A 21,041-nucleotide genomic window follows, 5' to 3' on the forward strand; every position below is an offset into this window, starting at 1 on the left:
ACCACTAGTGGTCACTTCTAGAGCCAGCCTCCTTCAGAAACTGTGCGATCTGTGCGAAGGAGGGGAATTCTGAAGAAAAGGCAGCAACAGTGACTGAATGTTTTCAAGCGAGAGGTTGCCCTGATGTTTGGGTAACTCAAGCCGTTGAGAACAACGTGTAAAAGGCTGTTTCTGTAATTTTCCTGTCAACATGTGGTTTACAAAGTAGTGCTATACAATCGGTTATACACGAGCACTGGCATATCCCTTCCACTGACTCGAAATTGCTGCCTTATTTTCAAGATCCTCCCCTTTTTACATATCGCAGGGCACGCAATTTAAGGGACCGGTTGGTTCATGCAGATTCCTTTAAACCTCCCTGTCCCATCCTCCCTATCAAACCTGGCTGCTCTCCTTGTCTTCAGTGTGCCTCTCTAATAATCGGATTAAAACTGATTCATTTGTACAGGGAAAAGATTTCAAGTAAGAACAAGGATTACATGTAATACTGCAAATGTGATTTATTTCTTATTGTGTCCGTGTGGTATTGGTTATATAGGTAAGACTTCAAGACAACTAAAAATTCGGCTAGGTGAACATAAAAGTTCCATTAGAAGAAGTGATCTTACATCACCAGTAAGTAGCTAGACACTTTCAAGAGTTTAAACATAATGTACAAGCATTGAAATGCATTGGTATTGAGAAGGTCCAAATGGGAAGAATGGGTGGTGATATTAATCAAAACATATTGAGACGTGAGGCTTTCTGGACATACACTTAATACCATTGCACCTTTTGGTATGAATGGGGAATTGGATTGAATCCCTTTTGTGACATAGTATGATAATGATTTGAGATCCTTAGTGCATTCCATTATAGAATAATGTGATTTCCGGTAACCATTCCTTTCCACATGGATATGTATCACTTTTTGTCAATTGTTGTTATAATGTATATTTGACTAATTCAGATACTCTTAAAATAGTTATACAATTTAATATATCAATTATTTTTGAATAATTACTGAGGAATTATGAAATGTAATACTGCTTGTCTTGATTTGAAAATGAATTAATGTATATTTATAACAGACTGATTTGTATACATGTTTATCTTTTGCAACCTATGGTGATTGAGATACGTATTTTTTTTGTGAAATTGGTAACTAGTTTCCTATTTTTAACTTATATATTGCAGCTGTAATTAGTTATTTGAAAATAATTGGTCATTTATTCTTGTTAATGTATGTGAGCTGATTATATGATTAAATAATTGATTGGTATTAGCCTATTTATTGTTGACAATGAGAAAATTGATTAATTGATAGTTTGTTAAACAGAGTACAGCTGGCAGTGTAATAAGAGAAACGCTGAGGACGGCCATTTTATGGTCGAAACGTTCGTTTGATATTTTTATGCTTCTTTAAAAATATGAAAAAGTAATTGCTTCAATTTGCTTTTCTTGATGAGTGAGGACATCTAATGTGAAAGTGATCTAAGCAGAAACACAAATAATACAATTTTAAAAAGGTGAGTAAATAAATATTTAGAAAATGTGGAAAGTATTGCTTTAAACTGCTTCACATCACATTGAAACACTTACAATCACATGTTTTAATGTTACCCTCTGCTTATAATCACCACATTGAAACGTCCCGCCCAGATTATAGAGTCATTAAGGGACTGGCTCCTGATACACCACGTTGGTTATTATCCCAGTCCCGTTAATATCACTCACATTTATCAGCCATCTGAATTACACCCTACTAAATATAGAAGCATAAGATTCAAACTCTGAAATGCAAGAAAGCTACGGTACAGTATTGAAATGTTCTGACCCAATCTAGCACACAGAACGGGTGTGTATGTGTACAGCTTTCTTACATTGTCCATTACAATGCTGTGCTATTTGCAGAATATTAGACTGTACATATTGAAATGATAAATAAATATATTGTAATCAATGCAATACCTAGTACTAGACACATCAAAACAGACATATTAGTTGTATCTTCTGTGTTTTTTAAATTATTTTGCCATGTACTTGCTGAACTCCCAATAAGTCAGCTTCACCAGTTGTCACAGATATTAAAAGGGTTTGAATGTTAAAAACAAAATAATATTTTAATAAATGATTGAATCACATTTTTGTTTAGCACATTCTTTTCTGTGCTATAGTTACATGAATGTGTTTGTCATTCATAGAGGGTGGAACATATTCACAGCACTGCAAACCCATATTTACAGAACTGCATCCGATTTGCAGCTAATGTGTTGATGCAGCAGAAGTCATTGTTTGGGCAAGGTCAGGAGGGGAGCTGTGTCAGAACATTGTTTTAATTACCTGAGCTGTACGGATGAATGGGTGCACCAGGCCTGGCTGTACTGCTGATCACAGCTCAATAGCCACTCTGTGTGAATATGTGTAAACCACTTGAAATATGGTTTCAAAAAATTACCATTTTTAAATAAAATCTAATTTCTACAATACTGCGAAATCTTTACCAAACTAATTGGGACCAGGGGATGAAAACTTGTTTAGATAATCAAATTATAACTGTAATATTGCTAATCAAGAAACCAGGAATAATTAGAATACAGTCACTACGTCTTCAAAGTGTTACTGTATTGTACATAACACATTTGTAGCCTTGAATCAGGTGAAATAATGTGTTATAAAAAGAAACAAGAGCTTTACTTTGCAGAGAGAGAGAGAGAGAGAGAGAGAGAGAGAGAGAGAGAGAGAGAGAGACAGAGACTGTGTTAAAGACTGTGAAAACTGATTAACTAATGACTTCCATTTTTAATGACTACCACAGTGATTAATTGTTAATTGTACAATGGATTAATCTGCATACACTTTTTCATTGTTTTATTACCTGCATTTCTACCCAATTTGAAATGCCCAATTAGATTATCTCCACATAGATTCCACCCTCTTACTGATTAGGATGACAAAAGATGACTAAAAATAATGTCTTCATTATTTGAAAAGACTAAATCAAGGCATGCCTCCCCTCTAGTCGGTGCCTTGACAAATTGCGTTAGGAAGCAGTCATTTGTCATTTCCACCATTTCAATTTTGTCCGTCGTACTCCCCACCGGGTTCTCCCATTTTATACAGGGGAAGTTGAAATCCCCCATTAGTATGGCTTCTCCTTTTCTACACGCATTACGAATGTCATTGTATAACAGATTATTTTGCTCAGTGTCTGAATTTGGCGGTCTATAGCATGCTCCTATTATTATGCCCTTTGAATTTTTGTCCATTATTCTGACCCATATTGATTCTGCATTGTTTTCTTTGTCCTGATTTAACACCTAGTCTTCAAGACTATTTCTTATGTATAGCGCTACCCCTCCGCCTCTTCTGTCCTGCCTGTCTTTCCTATATAGTGTGTACCCACTAATATTATATTCGTCTCCATCACTCTCAGACAACCAAGTTTCTGTAACACCTATCACATCGTAGTTACTTGTTAGTGCAGTAGCTTCAAGTTCTAACATTTTGTTTCTGAGACTTCTAGCATTAAGATAAATACATTTAATAGTTGTCTTACCTGAGTTGTTGCCCTTGTTTTGATGTGGTCTCCCTTCTGTTTTTTTGTTTTCTCCCCCCTTTCTTTCTAGTTTAAATGCTTCTGGACTACTTTTGCTATTGTGTTTATATTTGAAAATTAGACACCTGCTCAATCATTACACTCTTATTTCTTGCCACCAAAATGTATTTATGTGTGTATAATAATAATAATAATAATAATAATAATAATAATAATAATAATAATAATAATAATAATAATAATAATACATAATTTCTTTTTTTAATATGAAGAAGAACAATACTAAATAATATTATCAATAACACTAAATTATATACTACTACTGCTACTGCTACTACTACTAATTATTATTATTATTATTATTATTATTATTATTATTATTATTATTATTATTATTATTATTATTATTATTATTATTATAATAATAATAACAACAACAACAGAATAGGGTAAAGACAGAGAGCCATTACTCAGGACAGAGATGGCATGCATTAAGTGGATTAAATCATGAAATGACAATATAGCATGTTACCCAGTGGTTTTTCCCTATAGTCTCTCTCCCTCGCTCAGTGTCAGTCAATCCTTCAATCCACTACCAGCTAATATGTTAACAACTGTTTTTTTTCAGCCCCAATTGAAGAACATCCCAATGCTCTGGGAATATTCAAGTCTCCAATTTGTACCAACTACAGTCTGCTACAGTACCTGCACTGGCTGCCTGACAGGAGTGACATTTCACTTTGCCGCTGCGAGCCTGGAATATGTGTGGCATTGTTATTCATGCCGGTGAGCGCTCCTGTAATGATCGTCTCACTGCAGCAACCCAGAGCCCTCAGAGAGCAAACAAGAAGCAAAGGTGCCAGAGATCCCCATGCCTTATTAAACAACACCTCCACCAGCGCCTTCCTAACAAAGAGTAACCGCTGGACAATCAGGTGCCAGAGATCCCTGAGCTATATTAAAAAACACCTCCACCAGCACCTTCCTAACAAAGAGTAACCGCTGGACAATCAGGTGCCAGAGATCCCTCAGCTTTATTAAACAACACCTCCACCAGCGCCTTCCTAACAAAGAGTAACCGCTGGACAATCAGGTGCCAGAGATCCCTGAGCTTTATTAAACAACACCTCCACCAGCGTCTTCCTAACAAAGAGTAACCGCTGGACAATCAGGTGCCAGAGATCCCTGAGCTTTATTAAACAACACCTCCACCAGCGTCTTCCTAACAAAGAGTAACCGCTGGACAATCAGGTGCCAGAGATCCCAATGCCTTATTAAACAACACCTCCACCAGCGCCTTCCTAACAAAGAGTAACCGCTGGACAATCAGGTGCTAGAGATCCCAATGCCTTATTAAACAACACCTCCACCAGCGCCTTCCTAACAAAGAGTAACCGCTGGACAATCAGGTGCCAGAGATCCCTGAGCTTTATTAAACAACACCTCCACCAGCGTCTTCCTAACAAAGAGTAACCGCTGGACAATCAGGTGCCAGAGATCCCTGAGCTTTATTAAACAACACCTCCACCAGCATCTTCCTAACAAAGAGTAACCGCTGGACAATCAGGTGCCAGAGATCCCTGAGCTTTATTAAACAACACCTCCACCAGCGTCTTCCTAACAAAGAGTAACCGCTGGACAATCAGGTGCCAGAGATCCCTGAGCTTTATTAAACAACACCTCCACCAGCGTCTTCCTAACAAAGAGTAACCGCTGGACAATCAGGTGCCAGAGATCCCTGAGCTTTATTAAACAACACCTCCACCAGCGTCTTCCTAACAAAGAGTAACCGCTGGACAATCAGGTGCCAGAGATCCCTCAGCTATATTAAACAACACCTCCACCAGCGCCTTCCTAACAAAGAGTAACCGCTGGACAATCAGGTGCTAGAGATCCCCATGCCTTATTAAACAACACCTCCACCAGCGCCTTCCTAACAAAGAGTAACCGCTGGACATTCAGGTGCCAGAGATCCCTGAGCTTTATTAAACAACACCTCCACCAGTGCCTTCCTAACAAACAGTAACCGCTGGACAATCAGGTGCCAGAGATCCCCATGTCTTATTAAACAACACCTCCACCAGCGCCTTCCTAACAAAGAGTAACCGCTGGACAATCAGGTGCCAGAGATCCCTGAGCTTTATTAAACAACACCTCCACCAGCGCCTTCCTAACAAAGAGCAACCGCTCGACAATCAGGTGCTAGAAATCCCAATGCCTTATTAAACAACACCTCCACCAGTGCCTTCCTAACAAAGAGTAACCGCTGGACAATCAGGTGCTAGAAATCCCCATGTCTTATTAAACAACACCTCCACCAGTGCCTTCCTAACAAAGAGTAACCGCTGGACAATCAGGTGCCAGAGATCCCAATGCCTTATTAAACAACACCTCCACTAGCACCTTCCTAACAAAGAATAACCGCTGGAAAATCCACCTGGACAGTGTCAGCGCAGACTATATCCATTAGAAAACACTATTCAACTTTACCCCCTCCCCTTAGGATAAGATATAGCTATACACAACATAAGTAAAGACGATACATACAACAGCACAGTGAACGAACAACATGGCAATGCCTTCAGAAGAGAAATGGCTCATTCATAACTACAAAAAAAACCCCAGACTTTTAATTATTGTGCGTACAATAGACCTGTGGTGCGCAAACTTTTAATATGATGCCCCCTTTTCTTAGCATACATTTTAGACTTGTCACCCCATAAATGAAAGCTGCCATTTAGGCTTTGTTCACTGCAGTTTCACTGACACTCACCACTTGAAACATAATTTCACTGCAATAGACGATGAACAGTGAGACAATGCATACAAAAAAGACTAAATAATCACAATTTTCATGCTTCTAATATTTTCTACTTTCGGATGTGTCACACCATAAATTCCAGAATTTCAAATATACTAGTTTAAACAGATCTGTTTGTTATAACTGCTCTCACCTCTCCTAATGTGATTTAAAGATAAACCCACTTCACTGTGTTTGTATGTGAAATGGGACAGATTGTTTTTGCAACCTTATAGATGAAGATAACCATAATATAAGAAGAACAACAGTGTGTATATTTTTAGTTTGGCCGCACTCTGACTGCTTGCAGCTGCCCCAGCGTAGGTCATCAAGTTTTCAAGTTAATAACATCATGATTTTAATGAGCAAGCCGACAGACACCAGTGGTTTCTTTTTAACATACTGTTAAATTACCTTTCTAATCAGACTAACAAGCTACCAAGGAAAATGAAATAATATCAAGAAAACTGTTAAACTAATCATTAAAGTATTAATCGGTAGAAATCGGTATAATTAATTATGTAGTAAGTCCACCCCCCATTAAGGCCACTTTTATTTGGTCCCTTGCCTGGCCTTAATAACACGATTTAATTTATGTCTGAAATCAGATCACATGTTCTATAAGGCCTTATTGTAATTGCCAGCCCAAAAGAAAAGTTTAGCCTCAGCTATGAAGCGTATGTGACAAGGACGTGGCTACTGTATGTTGTATTGCTATCTGCAATCCTCTATTCAATAAATATCAACTAGCATCAAATCTGGCATAAATACTATACCTTCCCATAGTGCCACCATGCATTTAAAAAAACACTTGCAATATGAATTCTCACAGAACCTTCCATGCGCTGTACAAATTGGCCAGGATAATCCTATCCCGTCTTTCCAAAACTGTGTTAAAAACCACCTGCTCTAACCAGCAGGTACTGTAAAGTGAGCACGAGAAGCGATGGTCTTTTAGTAGTACAATGTATTACACAGTATATCCAGGCCTTTAGTTCAGAATTTCAGAATTGTAAAGCCGTAGCTTCTCACAATCACAATGCAAAACAATGTTTAAATTTATTTTAAAAATACTACTGTATAATACAGTCAGATCAAGTGACATTGCTACATGTTTAAATAAAAGCACTAGGTATGATTCAGCATGCTTTAAGTTGTTGTAACCAAGGTCTAACAGCATACATTACCACTGGTCTCCCTTTCACCGCGTTGCATACTGATTCATTACTTGTTTTGGCAATGTACTGTAGTTTTTCAAATACAATGCTGTACATTACAAGTTTAAACTGCAAGGTCACTGATACAGTTGACACTTAATTACACTAAATAACTGGGACAATGCAATTGTCAGTGGTCAGCAGTAGTCAAATCCACCATTAGCACCACAAGAAGAATGTATGCAGTGAATGTGCATTTTCATCACAGATATCCAAACACCTTACTGTTAGAAGATTAAATGATCTGTTGCTGATTGTGCTTTCAAGGATATCTGAACAGCAGCAACACAGGTATCTCATATAGGTTGCATCCCAGCAACAATAAAGTTGTTTTATACATTTCTAGTTAAAAAAAAAAAAAAGAAAGTTCAACAATGAATGTATTATTGATCGTCATGGCGATTGCAGACCTCAATTCAATGTAGAACGGCCTAAAGTAGAAGAGACTGTCATTTTAAATGTTTTTTTTAAACGGTTAGTTTCATGGAGTAAAGCAAAGAGAAAAATTAAGAAAAAAACAGATACAAAGAAATAAAGAAAGGAAGACAAAGAAATGTGTGATTAAAAATCCCAGCCCACCCCCTTTTGCCATGTCATGTCATCTCTTGAAAACACAGTGCAGGCTCGCTTACTGAGAGCTGATTAGAAATGTTCAACCAACAGCAAAGTGAGGCCCTTTCCGGCAAAAATAAATAGACTGTATGCAAATGTGTTTGTCACTTTGACAGCATGTCTCAATTAAGGCTTCTCACCACTCCGACTAGGCTTAGCGAGCTGCCGCTGCACTCGTGAGCAGACTGCATCACTGATATGTGGGGCTCGACCCTAATCCCCATGCATGCATTTAAAAAAGAATACTGCCTTCCCTGTGCTTTGCTAGCAGAATGTTTTCAGATGTGTAAAACAAGTGACAAACGCTAAAAAAATGCTTCCTCATCTGCATAAAGAACCTTCTCCAGCACCCAAGACTGCTTTGACATTTATTTTCTTAGATTAAAAAAAAACACAGTTAAAATGTTGGTTTGCTTTGTAAGGCAGGCAGGCATAGCTATCTTACTGAAGCCTTAAAAGTTCAGTGACCCACAAGTATGAATGTGACAAGTTAACAGAATTAATTTCATAATTTTAATATCTGAAAAATAAAAGCATCCAGAATCGTTCGGTGTTCCTGCTGTCTCCTCCCCCAGCTGTCTACGGCTATAAAGGATGTTCTCTTTAGTTACATTCAGGTAATAAGACAGGTGAGTCTTCCAATCTGACCAGGTTCAGCTAATAAATTAATTAAGCTACAGTTTAAAATGTGGGATCCCTCATTCTTTGAAAAAGTAGTTTTACTGAGAAGTTAGACAGGGGGCTGCATGTATTTGTTAACAGGGTGAAGCGCACACTGCATTCAAGGACGCTGACAGGATGGGCACTTATTCAGACAGTAAACAGCCAAGGCTGACAATCAAAGTCTATTGTCTGAATCTGGCTGTGTCTCCACAATGTGGTGCTAAACTCCAAGTACTCTTCTCTTTTTCAATTGGATTAGATTACCAGGATTCTGGGGGGTTCAGAACAACAAGAGCCCTTCTAGTCCAGAAATTTGTGACAACCACTCCATACATTACTTTATTGAGCCAACTTGTGAACTGTGCATATCTGGTTAAGAATAAATACATAGTTTACTTAAATACACATAGCTGTAGCTTGTCTCCACTTCCAGAAATACATAATTATTTAATTGGGTTTTGCATGTGTTTTTTTAAACTAAAATGCACACGAGAAACCTGCACACATTGCAAACGACAGGTCAATTAGGCCCTGATTTATGACCTTGTGAAAAAGTGGGTCAACCGGCACATTGCAGTCGAGGTCAGGGCTCTGTGAGAACAGCCCTTATGACTTTGTAGGTTTTTTCATGTATTTTTAAATGTATTTTTAAAGCGCTTGTTGAAATGTGCTGTCAACACTATGACCTGAAAACCTATCCACAGAGAGGGAGCAGCTCAGACAGTCAGTGTTTCCCACTCTGCCCTGCCATTGTGCCTCCAGCCTCTCTGAGGGGTGAGGGAGCAGCTCAGACAGTCAGTGTTTCCCACTCTGCCCTGTCATTGTGCCTCCAGCCTCTCTGAGGGGTGAGGGAGCAGCTCAGACAGTCAGTGTTTCCCACTCTGCCCTGTCATTGTGCCTCCAGCCTCTCTGAGGGGTGAGGGAGCAGCTCAGACAGTCAGTGTTTCCCACTCTGCCCTGCCATTGTGCCTCCAGCCTCTCTGAGGGGTGAGGGAGCAGCTCAGACAGTCAGTGTTTCCCACTCTGCCCTGTCATTGTGCCTCCAGCCTCTCTGAGGGGTGAGGGAGCAGCTCAGACAGTCAGTGTTTCCCACTCTGCCCTGTCATTGTGCCTCCAGCCTCTCTGAGGGGTGAGGGAGCAGCTCAGACAGTTAGTGTTTCCCACTCTGCCCTGTCATTGTGCCTCCAGCCTCTCTGAGGGGTGAGGGAGCAGCTCAGACAGTCAGTGTTTCCCACTCTGCCCTGCCATTGTGCCTCCAGCCTCTCTGAGGGGTGAGGGAGCAGCTCAGACAGTCAGTGTTTCCCACTCTGCCCTGTCATTGTGCCTCCAGCCTCTCTGAGGGGTGAGGGAGCAGCTCAGACAGTCAGTGTTTCCCACTCTGCCCTGCCATTGTGCCTCCAGCCTCTCTGAGGGGTGAGGGAGCAGCTCAGACAGTCAGTGTTTCCCACTCTGCCCTGTCATTGTGCCTCCAGCCTCTCTGAGGGGTGAGGGAGCAGCTCAGACAGTCAGTGTTTCCCACTCTGCCCTGTCATTGTGCCTCCAGCCTCTCTGAGGGGTGAGGGAGCAGCTCAGACAGTCAGTGTTTCCCACTCTGCCCTGTCATTGTGCCTCCAGCCTCTCTGAGGGGTGAGGGAGCAGCTCAGACAGTCAGTGTTTCCCACTCTGCCCTGTCATTGTGCCTCCAGCCTCTCTGAGGGTTGAGGAAGCAGTTCAGTCTACACACAACCAATCCTTGGCCTTTACAGTATTATAAAACATGTCTGTGACCCTTTGATCTTCTGATTGATTCATTCTACGAATATACTAACAGAAAATGGCTGAGTGGCTTTGAAGAGAAGGGGAGTGCGGAGCAGACATATTGTTCATTAACGAATTAACAGTTAGTGCTACGAATCCACAGAAAACGGGATTCCTTAACGAAACCACAGTGAGTCAGATCAACAGAAAAGCAAATACCATTTTATTACGCAACCAATCATTTCAACAATTAGTACTACACATTTCAAATGTAACACTTAGAAAAGGGCTTGCAGTTTCAATTTAGCATTTCATATTGTTTGCTAAAAGTAGGGCAATACAATTATACATTAACAATGTAAAACTTTTTTTTTCAGATTTACAAATTGTGACAAAGCTTCTTTATTTACAGTATAACTTTGAACACAGTTCTGGGTTAAACACGTCTTTGGTGGATAAAGCACGCTCCACAACATGGGTTTAAACAGGATGATACCTGTATTATATTTGTTCCAGTGTCCCTTTTCCAGCGGGAACACGGCTTCATTTAACAAATCACAGATTTAATATACTTTGTTTTAACGTACACCGCATTCAGGTCTGTACACAGTTCCTTGCCTTCACACAGACAGCTATTGTCTTTGAAACCAGTCCTTTTATACCTACCTGGCTTGTTAAACAATTTCAGGGAACCAGGGTTATGTATGAAATGTAACCATTACTGAATGGGTGAGTATACCCAAGCCGTCACAAGGGCAAGATTGCCAAATGACGGGAATTGATACAAGGCTAAACTGAGAGGCTGCCCTGTGCGTTACCATTCGGAACCCCAGTAACAAGTAGCTAGGGTGAAAAAACTGAGGGTGAATTTCACCTTTATGCCTGTTGTATAAGGTTGACAGGGAAGCCGCCCTAACCACTCTAGTTCCAAAACTAGGATTTTGAGGAATCACAACATTCAGTCTGTAGAACCTAGTAAGGGTTTAGGGAGTAGCCCACACTACTGCATGAAATATTTCCTTGACAGATGTACCCTGGAATAAAGTCCACAAAGTTGCAAGGCCTCTGGTGGAATGGGCAGTAAGCTTTTCTGAGGGGGCAAGTTGGCCAGCTCATAGGCAGTGCTGACCGTGTCTGCTACCCACTTGGACAGCCACTCCACAGACAGGGCTTGACCATGAGACTTTGCCCTATCGCAGACAAAAAATTGATTAGACATAATAAGCATGGACAGTGCGTATCGAGCGGTCGTTCCCTGTCAGACTGGAAAGGTGGATGGAAAGCCTCCAATTCCACAGACTGGTTGACATGGAAAGCTGAGATAGTCTTCTGCAAGAAGGCAGGATTGGTATGCAGCGTGACCTTTGTCCAGGCTTTCGTGTTAGAGAATGCCTGCATCTCTCTCGCTTTAAAAGACAGCAATTTCAGCTATCTGCAGGGGTTCAAATGGAGGCTTCATGAGTCCAGCGAGGGACAATGTCCTTCATAGGCGGACGAAGCCACCAAGTCCCTTTCAAAAATTGCCCCTCCAGGAAGTGAGCTCCTGGGGAGACGGAGTCAATCTTGACATGGCAAGCTGAAATAGCTGCCAGATAGACCTTTAACATGGAGGGGGATTTCCCCTCGTCAAAAAGGTCCTGCAAAAATCACAGTATAACTGCCATGGGACAGGTCGTGGGGTCAAACCCACGAGGCAGGTACAACATCTGGATGATGCCCCACTTGTAGCCATACTGGGAGTGTCAATAAATGTGTTGGAAGTCCCAAGTGACTCAAATGCAGCCGTTCAGGGGCCAGACCCAGAGCTGCAGGCTCGATGGGTCGGGATGCCATACGGTCCCCCGCACCTGGCTGAGCAGGTGACGGCGCATCAGCAGTCTCCACAGCTGGCCTATCAGGAGCTGCATGAGGGTTGAAACCCAGATTCTCCTGGGCCAGTATGGAGCTACTAACAGCACCATGGCCCAGTCCTGCCTGATTTTCTCCAGACATAGCGGGAGCAGCACAAGCAGTGGGAAGGCGTATAAACAGATGCCTCAGCCACTGGTGTGCCAAGGCATCTATTCCCAGTGGTTCCCCACCTCCTATTATGGAGAACCAGAGGGGACAGTAGGTTGATTCCTGGGAGGCAAAGAGGTCTATCTCGGCTCTCCTGAATCTCTCCCAGAGGAGGCTCACCACCTCGGGGTGAAGCCTCCACTCTGAGCTCCACTGACCCTTGAAAGGAGGTCCGCCGCCCAGATGAACTGCCCAAAGTGAGAGGAGGTTCTCGTGCACCCACAGCAAAAGCTTGTGAGCCACGCGATTGAGACTGGGCAACCGCAGGCCGCCCTGGTGGTTGATGTAGGCCACAACTGTTGTGTTGTCTGTGTGGACAAGCACATGTCTCCCTTGAACCTCCTGCAAAAAATTCTGCAAGGCCTGATAAACTGCCTGCACCTCTAAAACATTGATGTGGAGACCCTTCCATGGGGGGTTCTACACACCTTGCATGTCTTGGCCATTCCACACAGCACCCCAGCCCAGGCTGGACGCGTCCGTGGTGACGACCTCCCTTCTGGTGACACTGTCAGTGCTATGTCTAGGTGTAGATGGGCCGGGTGTTTCCGCCAAGAGAGTGCTAAGGAGAGACCAAATGGCAGGACACAGAACTCGTACACGGGGTTCCCTGGAAGGCGAGCTACAGGGACTTCCTCTGCTCTGGTTTTATGGGGATGTGGAAATAGGCGTCTTTGAGGTCCTGCACAGGTTCAGTGACTTCGGTACTGTTTCTGTACCAGTTCGGTGTCTGCGGCACGGGGTCGGTACTGGTCAGTTCTGCACCAGTTCAGTGACTTTGGTACCAGTTTGATGGTTTTGGCACTGGGTCAGAACCGGGTCGGTCCGGTGTATTTAACACTGAGTTGGTACCGGTTCGGAACCGGCCGGCCTTAACACCGGGTACCGGGTTGGGATCGGACGCGGCTCGGTTTGGCACCGGGTACTGGTGCGGTAACCTCGGTCCCAGTTTAGTACTGGGTCGGGATCGGGAGTAGGTCCGTGATTTCAGTACTGGTTCGGTACGGGTATACCAGGTTGCAGTTACCGCGGGTGGCAACGTACAATACCTGTAAAACTTACTGGCAAAACCACTCAGTCAGTACCAACACGACTGAGGGAAGCCTGCTTATTAGAATGAACTAACAGCCTTCACAATGGTGATGCTAAAATAGCTGTCACTAAAACGGCATTGAGATACTGTGGTTTTGATGCAAACTAACAACAGTGCTGAAGCGAGTATCTTGGTCCTGCACAATGCTGCTGCTGAAGCAAGCAGCTGCTCTTACTGCACGCGTGCAAGCGCCACGTTACAGACAGGCCTGCGCAGGATTATCTGAAAGACAGAAATAACACAATGACAAAAGATTTTCTCAACAAAAAAAGTAATTTAACAATTACATAAATAAAATAAAACATCTTGTATGGTGCTAATTAGCAGAAACAAGAAATAAAATAAGCTCCAGCCAGAGCTATGCAGCCTGGGGGAAGAGCACAAAATCAGCTGACTTATGTTGCTGGGTCCCTGGGAAGGAGCGACTCGAGCCGCTGGTTTCACGCGGGGCACAAGGTCGCAGCGGGACGTAACTAGCAACAGACTGTAGTGCAAAAACACACGTAAATAGAAAAACTATTACATCGATTCGCTTAAATACCGCATACAAAATGTGTAAAAACACAAAATGCTAAATATATACAGATATAATCAACAATGTACTTACCTGAACAAGGCGCTCTGATCAGGTCAGTCTTGAAAGGAAAAATGGTGCGGAAATCTCGAAAAGCAGCTTTGGTATAAAGTTTTCAGTTCAGGGGTCTTTAGGCGGTAAATACCCATTTGGTAATGTTTACATTTCATACTTGAAAGGGATCTACCAATAGCTTCTGCTGCTAATGGTGTAATAACTGTGCAATTACACTGGGGTGGCCTGTGCCACGGTGATACATGAGGTAACAAGATGTGGATCACAAAGTAATTTCCATAGAAGAGCAGTAACCACTGGTAGTGCCCAAGTTTTTACAATGTAATTGTCTGGTTCAATGTTCAGTGTTCTAGCTCTATGTTATTATATTTCTCAGTTTGTGACAGTAGACCTGCAGAGGGCTTTTATCTGAATGGAAGATGTAACCCTGCCAGATGCCTGCAGAGCGTGGACGGCTGCTCTTCTGCACACACCACACACTACGGCCGGGGATCACCGCGCTTTCTAAGTCAAGCAAACCCCATTTACAAATACTGTACTTTTCAGCAGATTTCCTGCGCTTTCCTTTCACTGAAGTACCCACTTCATGATGACATCCTCCTTTGCTGCGGGGCTACAGCGTTTCCCTCCTCTCACCACAAAACCATCCTGAATATAAAATCCCTGAGTTAAATATTTCTCTGCACTGCACACTACACAACTGTGCGCGGGCCGCTACCAACTGACAATCCCACTTAGTTTGTGGAATACAGAAATGTGAGAAGGCCAAAAGTATACTAAAATGTTACATAAACTCTGTAGAAATATTTAATGCAAGCAAACAATAATAATATCATATCACTATATTTATTCTGATAAAACTGTAATTCCATTTCCAAAAGTGTTTTTTGTTATGGATTATTAGGAGATAAACGTACGGTACACATAATGAAGCAGGTACTTCAGAAGAACGTAAGCTAATAGTATTTTTGACATGTATTGCAGCATTTTAAAAGTTGTTTCTTTGACCATTTATAATTATGTGATGTGTGTTGTGTATGCGTGGCTGCTTCTGCGGGTGGTGTTTTTTTCAGGTAGTGTTTTGGAATGTACTACTCTGTGCAGCTTTTACAAGGTTAGCGCTTTTGGTTTCTCTCTAGCTGACAATAGTACTGAATTGCGTAGAGAAGTTTTGTGGAGTAATGGTCAAATACATCTCTCCTGAGGTAAAAGGCATGCAAGCAAGTGAAGAACTCCACTGCATTATCTAGCCATTGAATCTGCTGCCTTTGTAAATACATGCATGGCAAATAGCTGTGTGTCAAAATGAGCTCTGAGTGACGGTAAAATTAGGCAAAACCATTTTATTGTATTTTCAAGTCTAATTAGTTGTCCTGTTTTCCTTTCTGTTTAAGAAGTGAAGCACAGGCTGCCGCTGGCAGGGCTGCCAGCAGCCAGAGTACTCCCTGACAGCTGGTGAAATAAAGTTTTAACCTGTCAGCAAGTCTGTAGAAAACAGTCAGTAATCTTGGAGCAAATTATGTGATGCCGTCTCCCATCAGTGTATCTGTTTACCATTATGGAATGGAAATAAAGTCATCAAACAGGCCTTGGAAACAGAATCTACACAGCCGACAGCTTTCAAGACGTTTTCCAATTAAAGAAAAGGAAACAACTGACTCTCAGTTAGTGTGACATAAGTTACCATCATATAAATACAAATAAAATGCTGTTTTAATACTTGAGAATTACTCATAATTACCATAAATTACATTATTAACCTTATGGATCATCTAAGCCAATCCATGCCCTCCGAAATCCAACAGGACTTTAGAATCTTGAAACTTACAAAACAGCATTCAAGTAGCCAATGTGACTCAAAATAAACTTAAAAACACATTTTAAAACAGTCTTCAGTTCTGGGTTTACAATAGCAGTAATATTCTCCTCAGTAGCCATTACCTGCAGATAACTGACCTTTCATTTAGTGGCCTCCCCTTTGGCGCGGGACCCCTCATCACAGCCAGTTCCTAGCAGGTATTGAGCACTATGTCGGACACTAGTGCTTGAGACTCACAGGGAGAACGGGGAGCGCACATGATAGTTTGTTAGCTACGACTACTTTAAGTTACGGGGGGCTTCAGTTATTTTTTTTTTGCTGTAAAAGAAAATGGAATGAAAAGAGATGAAAGAAAAATAGAGCTCCACCCACCTGCCCAAAATGCACTGTGATTGGCCTGCGCTCCTCCCTCTGCTTTCCCTCCTTCCTCTCCGTCGATGGGGATGCGGTGACCCTCGGTTGCATTTCGTCCGTGGCCACAGAATATCCGTTTTCAGCGATATCCTGCATGGTAGGAAAAGGTGATTTGCTTGGCAAGGAAAACTCTTGATTGAGGGTGAGGGGTAAGGAAGAGGTACTACGGGATAAGGCAGACTAAGCAGATAGATGTTAGGAACAGACAAACGGCAATAACAAACAAAAAAAAGAAACAAAAAATCCAGTCAGCATAGCAAACGAGAGAAAGAAGTTAGCACACGATTTACTAACAACATATCATTGAACTCAACAGTGTTCTGTTCGAGAACACTTTCAAGACGTGTCTGTTTGAAGTAGCTAATGCAACCCCATTCCCACTTACAAACTGCTGCAGAAAGACAACACAAATGAAGACCTACTGTAAGATGAAATGTGGTCTCAGCCTACTGTTCTTCAACTATTTTAGTGAGGGTTCTCATGTTATTCAGATTTTCAGAGCATTGTTTAATCTAATGAATCTAAACTCTCTTCATATATTCCAAAAAAACATTCCGGAACAACCCTGCAGTGTTTACAAGAAACACAGTACTGCACCTTTTCCCATTATAGCGTAGCTAAAGTCTAAATAATAATCGACTACAAGGTTTCTTTATTTGGTGAAAACTTGGTTTTATTTTTTCTTTGTAATTGTCATGAACTGTGTTGAGCACCTGTATAAAGTATCAACAAACAAAAAATATTATTATTATTATTATTATTATTTATTTCTTAGCAGACGCCCTTATCCAGGGCGACTTACAATTGTTGCAAGATATCACATTATTTTTTACATACAATTACCCATTTATACAGTTGGGTTTTTACTGGAGCAATCTAGGTAAAGTACCTTGCTCAAGGGTACAGCAGCAGTGTCCCCTACCAGGGATTGAACACACAACCCTCCGGTCAAGAGTCCAGAGCCCTAACCACTACTCCACACTGCTGCCCAAAAATATATATATTTGAGTGAAACTGAGCTCTTAGTTTGTGCAGATAAAAACACATGTGGAGTTCTTTCTCTCTTGTATTGTTATCTTCTTCCTGTCTGTTCTATTTCCTGTCTTTCTCACATACCAATCCTTTACCAGGGGCCATGACGGCTCTCGGCGGCCCTGCGTTCCTGCACAATACCATCTTGGTATGGACAAGTGGTGTGAATGCGGCAGTTCTAGACACCATCGTTGCCATCTGTCAGACAAGTCTGATGGCAGCTCTTCATCCCAGTCCAGTCCTCTTTCCCACATTTCTTGGAAGAGACATTTTACACGAATAGTAAAAGGAGTTAAAAAGCCAATTAGATCAAAAATTCGTGCTGCAGATTGCAGAACGCTTCTCTAGTGTTCCTTCGTCCCTACACAAAATCGTCCGATTCCAGCTTCCACACTAAGCCTAACACCTTCAGCACTGTTCCATGAATTTTCAACTCTGTGGTCTGGTCAACTGCGTTCTCCTCCCATCGCGCTCTGGCATTGGTGGCAACCTGTTGGTCATGCTGCGCTTGTCTTTCAATGCTAAGGCCAAACATCGCAGCACCTGGTCATGACGCCAAGCAAACCGTCCTTGGCTAAGATCCACCTTCATCCTGTCAAAATGTGTCTTAATGTAGCTGGCGATGAACACAAATGTCACCACGAAGCCTTTCCTACCTATAGATTAAGGTTCTGTGGTGATGGAAGAACATCATATGTTGACCTGATGAGGAAACTGATCCTGCTCTGTTCCAATGTCCATAGATCTCGCCAGCTGATCTCGGGCCAGTGCAGAAAATACAAGAGAAAACTATTTTTCCACAGAATACAGAATAACACAATTACAGTTCAGAAAATAAACAGCTTGTAACTTAAAACGAGAATTTTTATGGAACGCCATCTGGAGCTAAGCAGCCTGTGGTTTGTACGGGACGTAACACCAACAGGCTGTAGTGCACAATATACGCGTAATTAATTAAAAAAAAATAATAAATAAAAATCTACTACAGTGCAAATAAAATATTGCATAAATTATGTAAAACGCAATAATTACCGAAAATGATACGCAACAAGTACTTATCTGCATTTCATTCTTTTCTTTTTATTACTTAATGCTCTGTTTTCGGCTCCCTCTCAGCACCCTCTCCCGTAGCCATTTCTACATCCTTTCCTCTACTTCTCCCTACCATGACTAACTTTAATATCCCTGTAATCCTCTCCTCTTGTTCCTGTCCTCTGGCTTCTCCCTACTGCTACAAATCTAACTCCTCTAACCTGACCCCCCCCCACCAACCGCACTCTCTCTAGTGCCCTCTGGAATTGTTGTTTGGCTTCCAACAAAGCTGACTTTATCTCTGCCTTTGCCTCTCACCTCTCTCTTGACTTCCTTACTCTCACTGAAGCCTGGATTTCCCCTGATTACACTATCAATCTGGCTGCTCCCCTCTCTCTTTGTTCTCTCCCCACTCTTCTTGCCGCTCTGGACAGGATGGGGGAACAGGACTTCTGCTCTCTCTCTCTCTCCCTGCTCTTTTCTGTCTCCCCTGCTCTCTCTGTTAGCACCTTTGAGTTTCATGCTATTGGAATCACCTCTCCTTGTCGCCTCCTCCTCATTGTTCTCTACCAACCTCCTGGACCCTTCACTTTCTTGATGAGCTTGACTTCCCTCACTTCCCTTCCTCATTTCTCCCACGCTACACAGCTGCTCCGCTCCCTCTACTGGCTCCCTATTGCTGTTCTTATCCAATTCAAAACTCTTGTACTCGCCTATTGCTGTCTTGACCTTTCTGCTCCAGGCTATAATTTCTCCCTACACCCCCTCTTGCTCCCTCCACTCCTCCACCACCGGCAGATTAGCTGTACCCCCCCCCAATCCCCTGCTTCCAGAGCCCGGTCCTTCTCCACTCTTGCCCCTCAGTGGTGTAACGACCTACCCACGGATATCAGGACTGCTCAGTCCCTGACCACCTTCCGGCGCCTCCTCAAGACACACCTGTTCAGACAGCACCTGTAAACCTCACAGCTCTCAACTATACTGGAGTATATGGCACCCAATGTACTAGTACTTGCACTGAACTGCTCCATACCTTGCCGAATTCTGTGACTGCTCTTAATTATAACTATTTCCTATATCTTGTACATGATTTTACTCTTATAGGTATCCATATTCACGGTTTTTGTAATTGCTCTTATTTGAAATAGTTTTTGTTCATCTATCATACTTACTATGTGCTCTTAAATGGACTTTAGGTTTTAGTTACATTTTATTCCAGTTGAGTTAATGTAACATGATCCCTGGAATAGCTCCAATAGCTGAAGGGGTCATGGGTCATGGGGAACCATGTCCTGTTCAGATTCTAGTTCCAATCCAGGCTAGCTTGAACACTCTCCAAAGGTGTTATCCAGTTCAGACAATAAACAAGCAACAGTTAATTACAGCAAGTGTACGCGTGCCTGAGACGCGCTGAATAAATGGACCGCTAAGGGTTAAAGGGTGAGAAAGGTTCAAAGATACCCAGAATGAATTAATTACACATTCAGTGTTACATGTGTCACACACAGAACACTTTCTTATGTCTGATAGAGACACTGTTAGCAAAATATGGGAGCTGAACAAACCAAAATCTTAGTCTCATGTGTTACTACAATGATTAGACACGTGTTGCTGACTGAATAAACTAAAATCTTAGTCCCATGTGTTATTACAATGAGATAATATTATTTATTTTGTTAATCTATCATTTAAAATGTATGATCTATTTATCCCTGTTTTGGATCTGTCTCATATTTTATTTTTCTAAAACATAAATAAAATAAAATAAATTTGTCAGTACTGTGTCCTGTATCCAAAGTAACTACCTAATTATATGGACTCACTCCTTCAAGCATGTAACTGACATCTACACCCAGCCTTAGACAAGCACAACAAAGAAGCATGCACTATCCAGTGTGCTATTCCTAATGCTGCTCTGCTGCTGGTACCAGGCTGCAGTGTGGAGCTTCACCTGAGGAATCAGAATGCTTCCTTTAGTTCTGCAGAGACACTGAGCAGCGTCTCATGCAACAGGCACACACACAGAGGTGGAGCTCAGCTCACCAGCACTCTTAGTGTAAGTATGAGAAAAGCCTGACAATGAACGAAACAAAACACATAAAGAGAAACGGAACATGTCCACAATAAATGGACAGATGGTAATGCATTTTCAAGAGCGCTAAACAAGATGGCTGGAAGTGCCTATGTCTGGATTACATAATGCTTTTAAGATGAGGTTTTTAATGCACTTGTGCATGAAGGAGCAAGAGCAAAGCATAAAGAGAAGTACCTTCTGTTTCAACCGATTTTTCACCTCCTTTATACCCATTCTGGCGTGGTCCTTGGCCTGCAAGAAGAATTGAGCAGTATTAGTCACACACTGATTTCACATTTCTGGTATTTCCATTTTTGACTGCTAGATTGTTGTCTATCAGGTATGAAAATTACTTGAAACTAC

The 21,041-nt window shown here is 41.9% G+C and overlaps 1 protein-coding gene across 5 annotated transcripts in view; it reads right to left on the reverse strand.

Annotated features, from left to right (window-relative positions):
- LOC117396900 (DENN domain-containing protein 1A-like) overlaps positions 1-21,041 on the reverse strand; it is a 426,143-nt gene that overhangs the window by 46,713 nt on the left and 358,389 nt on the right. For all 5 annotated transcript variants that reach the window (XM_059005297.1, XM_059005295.1, XM_059005296.1 and 2 more), the window contains 2 exons: positions 20,874-20,930; positions 16,499-16,630 (listed from right to left, as the gene is read on the reverse strand). In XM_059005297.1, coding sequence (XP_058861280.1) covers positions 16,499-16,630; positions 20,874-20,930 — 189 coding nt within the window. The remainder of the gene's footprint in view (positions 1-16,498; positions 16,631-20,873; positions 20,931-21,041) is intronic.

This window comes from Acipenser ruthenus, chromosome 31 (genome assembly GCF_902713425.1).
Source record: "Acipenser ruthenus chromosome 31, fAciRut3.2 maternal haplotype, whole genome shotgun sequence".
Classification (NCBI taxonomy): Eukaryota; Metazoa; Chordata; class Actinopteri; order Acipenseriformes; family Acipenseridae; genus Acipenser; species Acipenser ruthenus.